The sequence below is a fragment of the Chrysochloris asiatica genome, unplaced genomic scaffold, assembly GCF_000296735.1.
Source record: "Chrysochloris asiatica unplaced genomic scaffold, ChrAsi1.0 scaffold00012, whole genome shotgun sequence".
Classification (NCBI taxonomy): domain Eukaryota; kingdom Metazoa; phylum Chordata; class Mammalia; order Afrosoricida; family Chrysochloridae; genus Chrysochloris; species Chrysochloris asiatica.
The window spans coordinates 33,070,893-33,084,516 of record NW_006408530.1 but is presented as its reverse complement, the minus strand read 5'-3'; the positions used below and the strand labels follow the sequence as shown (position 1 = coordinate 33,084,516).

The window sequence follows — 13,624 nt, the reverse complement described above, 5'->3', positions numbered from 1 at the left end:
CAATTTCTGGCTAAAAGCTAAAATAGACCAACTCTAGTTTCCATACTTACAGGCCTGCCCTTGAAACCCTGAAATGTATTATCTGGTGCTTCAGAGTAAAAAGAACTAAAATAAATGATCAATTTCAAAGCAGAATTAAAGTCTGATATTCTATAGGGAAGTCATGTTTTAAAAGATTACCTTGGACCAGATTTTCAGCAGAGTGCGTCTTGGAAAATTCTTCATGGGGCAAGAGAATGGATAGGAATATACAGTCAGGTGCTGTATAATGTCTGTTCAGACAACATCTGACCACATATATGTCCGTGTTCCCAATCTCATCAGACCTAGAATACTAGAAATCTGAGGGTATGTACTGGTGTGACGCTGAAGGATAAGCACTGGACTGCTAACCACAAGGTCAGTAGTTGTGTCTCTATGAGTCCCAGTGAGCTCAGTAGCACTTAACAACAACAGTGGTTCTTAATAATAAACATGCCCTACTTGTAATAGTATTGAAAATTATTATTATTACTGTATTACTATGCTAAAGATGTATCTGGAAGTGTTTCTCTTTAATGTTTGCTATACATAGAAACCAACCAACCACTACTGAGTCAGTTCTGACTCATAGTGATTCATATAGGGTCTCCAAGGTTGTAAATCTTACAGAATCAGAAAGGCTCATCTTTCTCCCACAGAATAGCTGGTGGATTTGAACTGCCAACTTAATTGTTAGCAATCCTATGCTTATCCTACAGAATCACCAGAGCTCTTATACATACAAAGATACACTATATAGTATATACTAAGACGCATTTGACCAACATACAGTAGATAGGAACCTCACCTAACTGTTTCAGCTTATGTACACATTTGACTTAAAATACAGACTTAGTAATGAAGTTCATTGATAATCCAGGATTTGTTGTTGTTGTTGTTAAGTGCCGTCGAGTCGGTTCCGACCCATAGCGACCCTGTACAGGGTTTCCGAGGGTGTAAATCCTTACGGGAGTAGAAAGCCTCATCTTTCTCCCGCGGAGCGGCTGGTAGTTTCGAACCGCTGACCTTAAGGTTCGCAGCCCGATTCGTAACCACTACGCTACCAGAGCTCCTAATCCTGTATATAATAATGGCATTTGCACAGTGTCCAAATCACATGACGTACACATCATGGACATTAAGCAACATATGCCTGCATTATCAATATCTGATTTCAATAATGTCTCTCCTTAAAGTTGATTTTCTTTATTCATAATCTTGTTTCATCTCTCCTCACAATGCTGCTCACAGGGAAATCTTTTTATATAAGCATGTTACTGGGTAAATTAAATTATTTATTTTGAGAGGGCTTTATCTCATGTCTGTGCCCTGCTTGCTCATGTTCATGCTTGGTGTGTGTGTGTGTTGGGGGGTGGTAGGGAGGGAAGCTCACACTGTCATGTATGCAATCTATTTGAAACATTCATGTTATAAATATGCTTTTCAGTAATATTTTATTGAGTCCATTTATAAAAATTTGAACTGAGCTCAATAATTCAATGTGGCCTAGGAGTATGAGGCACAGATGTGTGTGGTACTGCTGGAATCAACCAGGATTTCACTATAGGCAGGCTGCTTTTCTGCAGACCCCCATGTCTCTCTTATTTGGAGTTCCAGATAATGCTTCTCATGGTGATATTGCTGGAGGTCAGTAATTAGACCATAAGCATCCAAAACAATTTTTTATAAGAATCATTTCAACTTTCCTATTGGGGAGTCTCTGAATCATTCACAGATATGATTAAGTCTAATTTTACCCCACAGTCCTTTGATAGTGCAAATGTTTAAGCACTCAGCTGCTAAACAATAGATTGAAGGTTCAAGTCCACCCACAGGCATCTCAGAAAAAAGACCTAGCTAGCTACTTTAAAAAAAAAAAAAAACATCAGCCATTGGTGGAAGGAGCACAGCTGTCCTCTGACACACACATCGGATTACCATGAGTCAGAACTGATTTGACAGCAGGTGGTTAATTTATCCCACCAGAAGAAAAAGGAGCACTGCATTTTTTCTTTCAAGGGGTTCTGCTCTCCCCAACCCTAACTACCTTCTGCATTTTGCTATTAGAGTATTTATACTGGTATATGTTTTGGCACTGTAGGATCAGCACTGGACTGCAAACCACAGGTTGGCAGTTCAAACCCACCAGCTGCTTCTCGGAAACCTGATACAAGGTCACTATGAGTCGGAACTGAATCGGCAGCACTTGACAACAACAACTCTTTATGCAAATCAGGCCAGTTATTTTTGGTGATAGTAAAAATTACCTTGCATTAAGAGTAATTTCTAGATTAGTAAAATGGACAAGTGTCTTTGAAAATTCTCCCAGAGCTCCAGAGCAAACAGTTTTGTTTGGCTGTTCTGTGCTAACCTACAAGTAGGGGTCTCATATTATAGGTCCACCTGACCAACTCATTGAAAAATTATTTTCAGTGGCTGTTTATTGTTTTTCTTAGGTGTTGTCGAATTTGATTTCAACCCATTGTATCCCCATGTGACAGTGGTGGTGTTGGTTATGTGCCGTGGAGTCGGTCCCGACTCGTAGTAACTCTGTACAGGGTTTCCGAGGCTGTAAATCTTTATGGGAGCAGAAAGCCTCATCTTTCTCCCGCGGAACAGCTGGTAGTTTCAAACTGCTGATCTTGAGTTTCACAGCCTAATTCGTAACCCCTACGCTGCCAGAGCTCCTTCCATGTGACAGTAGAACTGCCCAATAGGGTTTTCTTGGCTGTACTAGTTCATGGAAACCTCTGGGTAGCTTTGAACCACTTTAATCATTGTGCTACAAAGGGCGCCTTGGTTGCTTATTAGCCATCTTTAATAATGTCATTGTGTGCAGTCATTGAGTCAAATCCAAGAATAGAATTGGACCACTGCAGTCCATAGGGATTTTTCTGGCTGATAATTTGAATTTATTGTCAGGCCTTAATCTGGAAGTTTTACTGAAGAATGTTCAGCATAATGTTGTGGTTGAGTGCCATAGAGTCGGTTCGTACTCATAGCAAAATATAGCATTTCTAGGAGTGGCTGGTGAGTTTAAAGCACCAACCTTGCAATTTGAACCAGCCTCTCAGTCCAGCACATTATCCTGCAGCTACACACCAGGATGTCCTTGAGCATCATTTGTTGTTGTTGTTGTTAAGTGCCGTTGAGTCGGTTCCGACCCATAGCGACCCTGCACACGGTTTCCGACGCTGTAAATCTTTATGGGAGCAGAAAGCCTCATCTTTCTCCCACGGAGCTGCTGGTAGTTTTGAACTGCTGACCTCAAAGTTCGCAGCATGATTCGTAACCACTATGCTACCAGAGCTCTTTTTGTGGAACCCAAACCTCCCTGATAAATAGGTGATAAGTGTGTATGAAATGTATTGACTGGGAATTGAACCTGGGTCTTCCACTTGGAAGGTAAAAATGCTACCACTGTGCTACCAACCAGTACCCTCCAATAATGCCATTACACCCTGAATACTCCTGATCTCAGAAGCTAAGCAGGGTTGAGCGTGGTTAGCACTTGGATGGGAAACTGCCTGGGAATAAATACCAGGTGCTGTAGGCTTAGTTTAATAGTCCTGCTGTGGCTCTGTAGGATAAGCACTCAACTGCAAGGTCATTTTGAACAACGAGGCCAATGGTTCAAACTCTTCAGCCACTCCTTGGAAACCCTGCCCAACCACTCCTTGGAAACCCTGTACAGGGTCGTTATGGGTCAGAACCAACTTGATTGCACTTAACATAAACAACAATATCTTGAAATTATATTGCCAATTTTGATAAAGAGGCTAGTCATCCATATTACTCAGTGCATTCTTCATGTGATTTTCATTTTTTTTTCTTTATTAAAAATGCATTTGCCTTGTGTCCTTATTTTCTTTGTTAATCTTTGTTCAAGTAGCTCCTATAAATGGCATTTTTCCCTGGCTTTCCCCTCCCCCGGCTCATTAGCAGAAAACATTCCGCTCCCACAAGATCGCTGAGTTTTGGATTTTCCTTTTTCTTTCTCCCCTTTCTCCAATAGGTTTACCACTGTTTTCCCTGAGATAAGGTGAAGTGAACCACCAGAACATGAGGAAAGCTTCAACATTGTAGAAGCCTTAAACTTTATAATTGAATTCCTAATTCTGAGACAAATGTTTGAGTTGTATGACTCAACTGCCTGCTTCCTTTCCAGACAAGCCATGGCAGACAGAAGTCCTTGCCTTCTAATTCTACCCAGTGGCAATGTTCGAGTCTTTTCAATTTCTGCCCTATGAAGCCCTCTTCTGGTGATGCAGAAGTATGAGGGTCAGAGAGGATAGTGGCTATGCAGCACTTTGAAAGACAAATGTAAAGTGTTATTATTTGCTCCTTTTGACCTTCGCTAATTATTCCATCTGGATTGCAACCAAATGTAGGAGTTTGACTAATAGCCAACATTAATGTGATGCTGTGTTCCAGCTGCTCTTCTCAGTGCTTTGTGTATATATGAATTCATTTGAAGAAATCACATAAGGGTATTGAGAGACTGATTTATTTATGTTTTTTTCAGGTTGAAAATTGGTGTCCTCATTTACCTTGGAGAGCAAAAAATCCCTACGAAGAAGCTGATCATAACTCATTGGTAAGCGATTTTTTGAAACCATTTAGTAAGCTTGTACATTTATGTCAGATGCCAGGTGGGTGTGCATGTGGAATCATCTAGAAACTCAAGCTGTGTAATGGAAAATAGTGTTATGCTGAAAAAGTTCTGTCACCAGTCCTGTGGAAATCTATCTGGGACTCTGAAGTGAAAAAGACAGATTTCTTGGGTAACCTTTATGGGGTGCTAGTCCCTCCCCTGCCTAAAAAAAGGGAAATATGCTTGTACTTCTCCTGAAAGCCAGTTCAAATAGAAGCAGCCCACACAGAGCAAGGAAGGGGGAGCATAGATAAAAAACCTGAGGGCAACACCCATCCCCAAAGAGGGCTCACTGGATGTGGGCTGTCTGGCTGAAAATGTGGTTGCAGGAACATGAAAGAAAAAGGAGTAATAACCAGAGAGATAACTAAGCCCCCTCGTAGACAGATTGATTAGTACAGGATATTTTACCTGAGGGACAGTGCTGACTGGTGGATGGATTGGTCACAGCATGTGTTTGGGAGGAATTGAAAGTTGAACACCAATATCTGGAATTTCTGAATCTTCAGTAAACCGTGGGTGGGTTAGGTAAAGGAACTATCACAGGAAAGGAGAGGGGAGATAAACAAAGGATGAAGGCTTTGCCTGCCTAAGAAATTTTTGCAGAAAGTTGTGCGGGCAAAATCACCCAAATAAGAGAAAGAACTGAAAAAGTTAATGCCCTTGAAAATTCCAGTGCACCACCAAAAAAAAAATCACAAAACACACAAAGAACAGAGAAACAATAACCGTCTAAATGAACATGACAGAGTGCATCTAGGAATGACCAAATAATGAAAAGAATGGGTAAATATTATACAACAAAATTAAGCATTATTAAATAACTAAGGGAAAATATAACAAAGAACTAAAACAAATAAGGAAAACAAAGCAAGAGTAACATGAGAATCTCAAAAAGTTACTGCAATTCAAAAGGACAATAGCTGAAATGAGAAACACAATAGACAGACTTAGCAACAGATTTAAACAGACAAAAGAAAAAAATCAGTAAATTAGAGGATATTGTTGTTGTTAAGTACCCTCAAGTGGGTTCAGACTCATAGTGATCTTATACATGGTTTCCAAGGAACAACTGCTGAATTTGAACCACTGACTTTGCAGCTCAAATGGACCTTGTGGGCTAGTACATTATCCCACAGCCCCACCCCAGATAGTTAAAATTATGATGTGACGAACATAAAGAAGGTTGAGCACAAGTTAATGGAAATATGGGAAAACAAGACACCTGAAATATGTATCATTGGAATTCCAGAAGGAACATCCATAAGGAAGATCAACAAGGAAACCAAGGACCTGAATAAACCAACTAGACTTAAATATATAGAACTCTCCACCCAACAAGAATACATTATACAAGGGGGCTTTAAAAAGCTCCTGGAAAAATTCCATTATCTTTCAATTTCACTTCTCCATGAACTTTTTGAAGCCCCTTCATACATTCTACTCCAGTGAACACAGATCCTTCTACAGGACGGACCACATTTTAGGTCACAAACCAAGTCTTGATTAATTTTAAAAGATTGAAATTAAACACATGCGTAGTCCTGGTGTGGCGCTATGGATTAATACGCCAGACGGCAAAGCCACTTGAACTGCAAGTTCGGTGGTTCAAGCTCACCAGCTGCTCCTTGGAAACCCTATACAGGGTTTCTATGGGTTGGAACTGACTCGATGGCACCTAACAATAACAATCACAATGAAGGAAATTAAAAATCATTATTATGGGGAAAACACACTCACACAAACATATGTAAATTAAACAAAACACTATTAAGTGACCTAAAGATCAAGGACAAAGTACAAAAAGAAATAAAAAAATTCCTTGAGTCAATTGAAAATGAATGTATAGCATACCAAAAGTTAAAGAATACATCAGTGGCAGTATTCAGAGGGAAACTTACCATCATACCAACCTGAAAAATAATAAAGATCTCAAATCAACAGCCTAATTTGGCATCTCTCAGAACTAGAAAGAGAAAAGCAAACTAAGTCTAAATCTGTCAGAAGAAAGGAAATAAGAAAAATCAACAAAAATTTTAAAATAAAAATGAGCAAACTGTACAACAAATTGGATAGCTGAGATGAAATGGGGGAAAAAAAAAAATCTTAGAAGCATACAACCTACCTAAACTGACTGAAGAGTAAATAGAAAGTCTCCCATATTAGGTGAAGAGATCCAATCCATGATCAAATAAATCCTCCCAGCAACAACAAAAAGTACTGGACCAGATGGTTTCATTGGGGAATTCTTCCAAACATTTAGAGAGGAATTGACATCAATACGTTTTAAAGTCTTCCAAAAGGGGGAGATGCAGGGAATTCTTCCTAATTCTTTCTATGAAGGAAACATAACAGTTACACTGATAGCAGACAAAGATATTACCCCCAGAAAATAAAATTATATTCTTTTATGAATATATATTTGGGTTGAGTCTAAGTGATCATTGGCATGTATGTTTGTCTCAGATTGTTGTCTGTTGTTGTTGGTTCTCTGTCCAGAGAACTCCCTTTAGAATTTTTTTAAGGTTGGTCTATTTTTTTCACAAATTCTTTTCATTTTTGTTTGTCTGAAAATGACCTAATTTCACCATCATATTTGATGGGCAGTTTTGCAGGATATATGATTCTTAGTTGGCAATAATTTTTCTTTCAGCGTTCTATATTTCTCTTCTTGCTTGCATGGTTTCTTCTGAGAAATCAGAACTTGTCTTATTAGTGGTCTCCTTTGTAGGTAACTTTTCATTTTTCCTGAGCTGCTTTAAGGATTCTTTCCTTGTCTTTGGTTTTGAAAAGTTTGTTTCTGGTATGTCATTGGGGTCTGTGCTGTTTGGAGTTTGTTCAACTTCTTGAATGGCTGTCTTCACAGTGTTAGGGAAGTTTTATTCCAACAACTTTGGGACAAGATTCTCAATGGACTGTTTTTTTGTTTTGTTTTGTTTATTGTCTCTTACAGTTCTTGAATTTTTATCACACATATTCCTCTTTGATAGTATCCCACATAAATATTAGGCTTTTTCAGACTTTTTTGTTCCCTTTCCTGATTGTTCCTCTAGAAAATGATTATTGAGAAATCTTTCTTTAATCTCAGTAATTTAGCTTTGCTCTTTGATTCAATTGTATTTCTTTGCCCTTTTAGTATGTTACTATTTCTGAAGTCTTAGCATTAATCTTCTGTTTTTCCAATTGTTTTTATGTGGTCCCAATTTTTCAATTGTTTTGTCAATTTGCTTACTGGACTTTTCTACAGTTTTATCTGTTTCCTTGATTTCATTTGCAGTTTTTTCAATCTTTCTCACAATCCTTTGAAGTTGCCTAATTACCATTCTTTTAATTCCTTTATCAGTTAGTTCTGATACCATTTCTGGTGTTATATTTTTTACTATATTTTTGTGACTTTGTTAAGTCTTGTTTCTTTGTGTAAGCTAAAATTGTCTGTTTTCTCCAAGACATTGTGGTCAGATTTATATTTAGTTGATGATTGTTTATTGGTTTATTTTCAAACACTCACCACCTGGGTCCTGGTGCATGTGGTAGAGACCGAAAGTATGAATTCAGGTAGTTTTGTGTTCACTGTTTGTGTCAAGTAGTTCAGAGGAGTTCACACACCTCCAGAAGCAGACGTTATGTTTGTCCCCCTGGCCCATGCAGAACAGAAATTCTGTGAAGGAAGGGCTGCCACTGACTGCTGGTTTGCCCAGGGTGTGGACTGGCCACCACCCTGTCTACCACAAGGACTCCAGAACAAGGGAGAAGCAAAGCCCCTTGCCGCCAAACTCCAACTGCAGCCAGTGCCCACATGTCTCTGTATCAACAGCTGCTTGAAAAAGCTCAAGATGGCCACACCACTCCATAGTACCCCACAGCCCTTTAGTTTTTCTTCTCTCTTGTTGCTCCTGTTCAGCTTCCTCTTCCAGTTGGCACTCAGTCCACCTCTCTGTCTTGTCCTCTGATTCCAGGATCACCATCTGTATCTGTTTCACTCACTCTCCCATGTCTTTGTTGAAGAGAGCCAGCACGGTCTAGCTGCTTACTGTGCCATCTTGTCCTGGATCTTCCATTATTAAATGTCTCGATTAAAGATTCCATAGAAAAATCCTAATCAAAAGGAGAATGTAGAACAGATTTAAAATTCTCATGGACTCCAGACTTTCTGGAGTCATGGAGGTTGGAAATTACTGCCCTGAAGTAATGTTTGAACCTTAAGCCAAATATATCCCTGAAGTCATAAAATAGAACAGTAGTTTTGCTTAAGTAGTGAAAAAGATTGAGCACTATATTATTTTAAGAACTATCTATATGAGACCAAACTGACAACAGAAACTCAAAATATTAGGTAGGAACCTTAGGGGGCACTGAGTGTATGTTAATGAGGGGGAACTCAAAAAAAGGAGGCAAGAATGGTGGCACAACTCAAATACTGTAATTAATATCACTTTAAATCTTAGAAACCTGTATTAAACAAAATTTTTTAAATGTGAGCAATAGGTTTTTCACATTTGGATATTTGAAAATTGTTTCTGGACACATCATCCACTTAGATCTATATACTTCTTAAAATGATGTGTCCATTTTTCTAACTTTTCCCTGAAGAATTATGTGCTCCTCAATTCAGACTCCCGAGGCTCACATCATGTACCTTTCAGTGTTTTGTGAGTTTGGGAAACATAAAGAAGTTTGAAGGGACAACATCAAGTTTACAGGGTCAGTGGGGTAAGGTTTCCCAACAAAATCCTTGTAGGACCGTCCTTGCCACCCTTGAAGAATGAGCAGGTACATTGTCATGATGGGAAAAAAATCCTTGGCACAGTTTCCCTGACTTTTTTCTTAATGCAGTTTTCATTTTTCTTAACACTTCTTCCAAATAACCCTTGTGATTGTCCTGTGTCCTTCTAAAAAAAATCTTATCAAGATTGTTGTTGTTAAGTGCCTTTGAGTCGGTTCTGACTCATAGTGACCCTTTATAGGGTTTCCAAGGAGCAGCTGGTAAATTTGAACAATTGACTTTGCAATTCAAAGCAACCTTGCAGTCCTTTCAAATCCAAAGAAACAATTGCTATGACCTTATGGGCTGACCTCTCTGCCTTGAATTGAACTGGCCCAGCAGATCCCCTTGGAAGCCACTATTTTACTTGAACCTTTTTTTGTTTTTTGTTTTTTTTTGGTAGACAACCAAATGAAATTAACACAAGTATATTACTAAGAGAGTTTGTCCTTAACCATCCACTGATTGCAGAAATGTATCTAAACATGTTTTGTTTGGAATAAACTTGTGCATCTATGAACTGGAACCTTAGTAGCAATGCCTTTGGATTTACCCTCATACTTATAGCAACTGTTGGATTGGTCTTTGTTGTGCTGAGTGTATCCTCAACAGCAACAAAAATGTATGAAAATAGATAAAATTATAAGTGAGATTATACTAGGTCAAAGAGAGAAGGGTTTCTCTGGTATTTGAAAGTGTATGCAAAGCCATCAGTCACAATAGAGCTTTGCATGTCAGGAAGTAATCCAGACACCATGGGTCTATGGTGTGTAGATGAGAAGAGCTGAAGATGAGATTGAAAACACTGGGAACCTTGAAAGGCCTTGTATGCCACATTAAAAGCTTACGTCATTTCGCACTGACCGCCTAAGACAGGCAGCGTCCCTTAAACAAATAATAAATAAGGGGGAATCTGATGCAGACCATGCAGACCCGGTCAGGAGTTCATGTCCCTGTGGGCCCCAAGCATTGCTGACCGTCCAAACCATGGGCTCTGAGGATCAGACTTTAGCCACCTAGCAGACATAGCAAAATGTCCCTTATCTGATTATTCAGATATGCTGGTTAGTAATTACATACATGAGCCCTGGATACCCACAGATAAATGTAAAAACCTTACCTAAAAGCTGAGACTGTAAATTCCAAAAAGGCAAAGTTTTTCCCAAAAAAAAAAACAAAAAAAAACTTACGTCATTGTTCTTTAGACTTCGATGTTAAATGTGGTGTGTTATCCATTCTGACTCTTAGCAACCCTCTAGGATTTCCAAGGCTGTAAATCTTTGCAGGAGCAGAAAGAACCTCATCTTTAGACTAAGGATCAGTCTTAAGCATTCTTTGTGCGTAAAAAAGTCAGACAGTAGATATTTTCATTTTTGCAGGACATATGGTCACTGTCACAACGAGTCAGTTCTGTGGTTGCAACACAGAGAGTAGTTTAGACTGTGTGTATACACACGGGTGTGGGTGTGTTCCTGTAAAAACCTATTTACAAACACAGGGAGCATGGAGGATTTGGCCCACAGACCTTCACTTTCTGATCCACTCTTTAGACCATGGGAACCCTGAGAAACTCTGAGTTTTAGAAGGACGTGGTCACATGAGAACTTTAGGATGAACTGTGGTGATTCCAGAAAGATGGATTCAGTATGTTTTATCTGCCCTGTGAAAGAAATGCTGCTGCTACTATATTTCTGTTATTTCCATCACTGATAATCAGCTACATTATACTCAGCTGTATTAGGGGTACTGGTGTGAAACTGTAGTATAAGCCCTGGACTACTAATCATAAGGTCAGTGGTTCAAACCCACCAGCTGCTCCTTGGAAACCCCTAAACGGTTGCTATGAGTCGGAACCAACTCAATGACACTTAACAACAGCAGCGTATTAGGAAAATGATCTTCCTGGCTTTTAATTTGTTTAGAAAATAATAGTTTTTATGTTAGTTTGGAAGGGGACAAAACTAGGTATTTGCTAGTTTATAAAAAGCAAAAAGGTATTTCCTTTATTTCCCTCTTTACATTGTGGAACTGAAAATGCTCTTTGGCAACCTCCACCGTGTTGGGTAGCCTATGAAGAAGTCACTTCAATATTCCTAGGAGTTTGCTGCCCTACAAAAGAACCACAATAAATTATAAAGTGCTTCAAGCTTTCTCATTGTAAAAAATGCATGCATTTTAACATGGCCCAGAGCTTTGCAGTGTGCTTGCCACACTCCGTTTCTCATTTTCCAACATTTTTCTTTACAGTGTGTCTGCAGTTAAGGGCCTTCACTTCAGTTTGCAACTCTGGGACCCGAAACTAAAGCTATACAGGTTTCACTTTTGAAGCTCTGTATTTAATTGACTGTCTCTTTCAAGTTTTCAAATGTCATGCCATGAAAACCATTATACTTTTTCATTTTTTTTTCTCTTCTATTCATTTGATTCAATTTCTGTCTCCAGGCCGAAATCCGTACGGACTTTAATATTCTCTACAGTATTATGAAAAGGCATGAAGAATTCCGGTGGATGAGACTGCGGATCCGGCGAATGGCTGATGCTTGGATCCAGGCAGTCAAGTCACTGGCAGAAAAGCAGAATCTTGAAAAGAGAAAGAGGAAAAAAGTGAGTTCCTTATTCATTCAGTTCCCTGAGAGACCAGTTTACTTCTTAAAATTTGATTTTCCTGGGAAACAAGAATGAGAGAAGTGTCATTTCTCATGAAGGGTAAACCTGCTCTGGTTTTGTATTCCCTTTCCCTTCGTACAGTACTCTTATTCAACAGGGACTGGCGTACATAGTGCTTGGGTGAAGCCAAGCAACACAGATCCCTTCAAAGGTTTCCCTCTGAACTATCTGAGTGTCTGTCTCTCAGTAGACTCAGGAAACTTTCCCTCTTTTCCTGAACTCAACCTTAGAGAACACCATGTTTCTCCCAGTTCACTTATATCATCCATGATAATCTTGTATTTCTGGTCATTGTCAGTTTTTGTGTTAGAGTAACCAGTGAGTTCTATTGGGATTCTGTTTGGTTGATAGGTCTGGTATGTTATAAGAAAGAGATGCTATCAATTAAACCTGGATTAATTTGTTTCAAGGAGTTGTTTGGAAAACTCCTAGAATATTTCCATCCTTGGAAGAACTTATACCCCATTAGTTATAGATTAAGTGGCTGTAGTTTTAGATGAAATGTTCTGATTTCAGAACTAAGCAAAGTGAATAATATGTTCAAAGATCTAAAAGGAACTTAAAAATTAGTTTGACTCTTCTAATTTGACAGATTTAGTAACCTAAAAACAAGGCTACAAATAAGTTTGATGGATCCTTTTTTGCTTATATCCTTGAAGTTTATGAGGATAGCAAAACAAAACATTCTGGCACCAAATAGTGCACTATAAAATAACATGTAATCACACCGTCCAGATGAGCTGTAAAAAGAAGTAAAGAATATATAATCCTATGGAACAGTCTCTATGGTGTGGTGTTAAGTGAAAAAGAAGTAAAAAAGATAGGAGAAAAGTATATAGATATATTTTTTAAAGGAGAAAAAATGTATGTATCTGAGTATAATATAGAAATACATTTGTGCTTCTTGCTCATATGAAAAAATACTGGAAGCCTAAACTGTAAAATTAAAAATGAATGAGCATATATAAGGGAAGGAATAGAACACGATGGAGGCACCAGTATAAAATTAGGACTTCTCTGAATATACGAGTATCTTACTTTGTAGATTTGACTATGAAACCATTTACATTTCACATAAGTTGAAAACAAAATTTAATTACCAAAAAAAAAAGAAAGAAAAAATCTCCGTAAAAGTCACAAGGATAATAAAATGGCTATCTATGTAGGTTTTATGAAAATATACAGTTATTGATTGTAACGCACTAATTTGTGTATTTCTAAGTGAAACATCACCAAACAAAGAACAAAGGCAATAAATAAATAAAACATTTTTTACTAACCATGTAGTAAGTAAAATTTTGCTGAAGATAATTCATAAGCAGTTGCAACAGTACATCAGAGCTACCAGAAATTCAAGTTGGATTAAGAAGAGGACGTGGAACAATGGACCATTGCTGGCATCACATGAATTGTAGATGAAAACAGAGAATTCCAGAATGTATTTGGCTTGTGCTTTGTTGATTATACAAAGGATTTTGACTGTGTGGTAAATGACAAACTACGGATAACATTGCAAAGAA

General features: G+C 38.4%; 1 protein-coding gene across 1 annotated transcript in view; it reads left to right on the top strand.

Annotated features, from left to right (window-relative positions):
• Nucleotides 1–13,624, top strand: part of MGAT5 (mannosyl (alpha-1,6-)-glycoprotein beta-1,6-N-acetyl-glucosaminyltransferase) — a 307,459-nt gene that overhangs the window by 120,339 nt on the left and 173,496 nt on the right. Inside the window, exons 5-6 of the mRNA XM_006834588.1 lie at nt 4,547–4,618; nt 11,880–12,041. Of these exons, the coding sequence (XP_006834651.1) occupies nt 4,547–4,618; nt 11,880–12,041 (234 nt within the window). The remainder of the gene's footprint in view (nt 1–4,546; nt 4,619–11,879; nt 12,042–13,624) is intronic.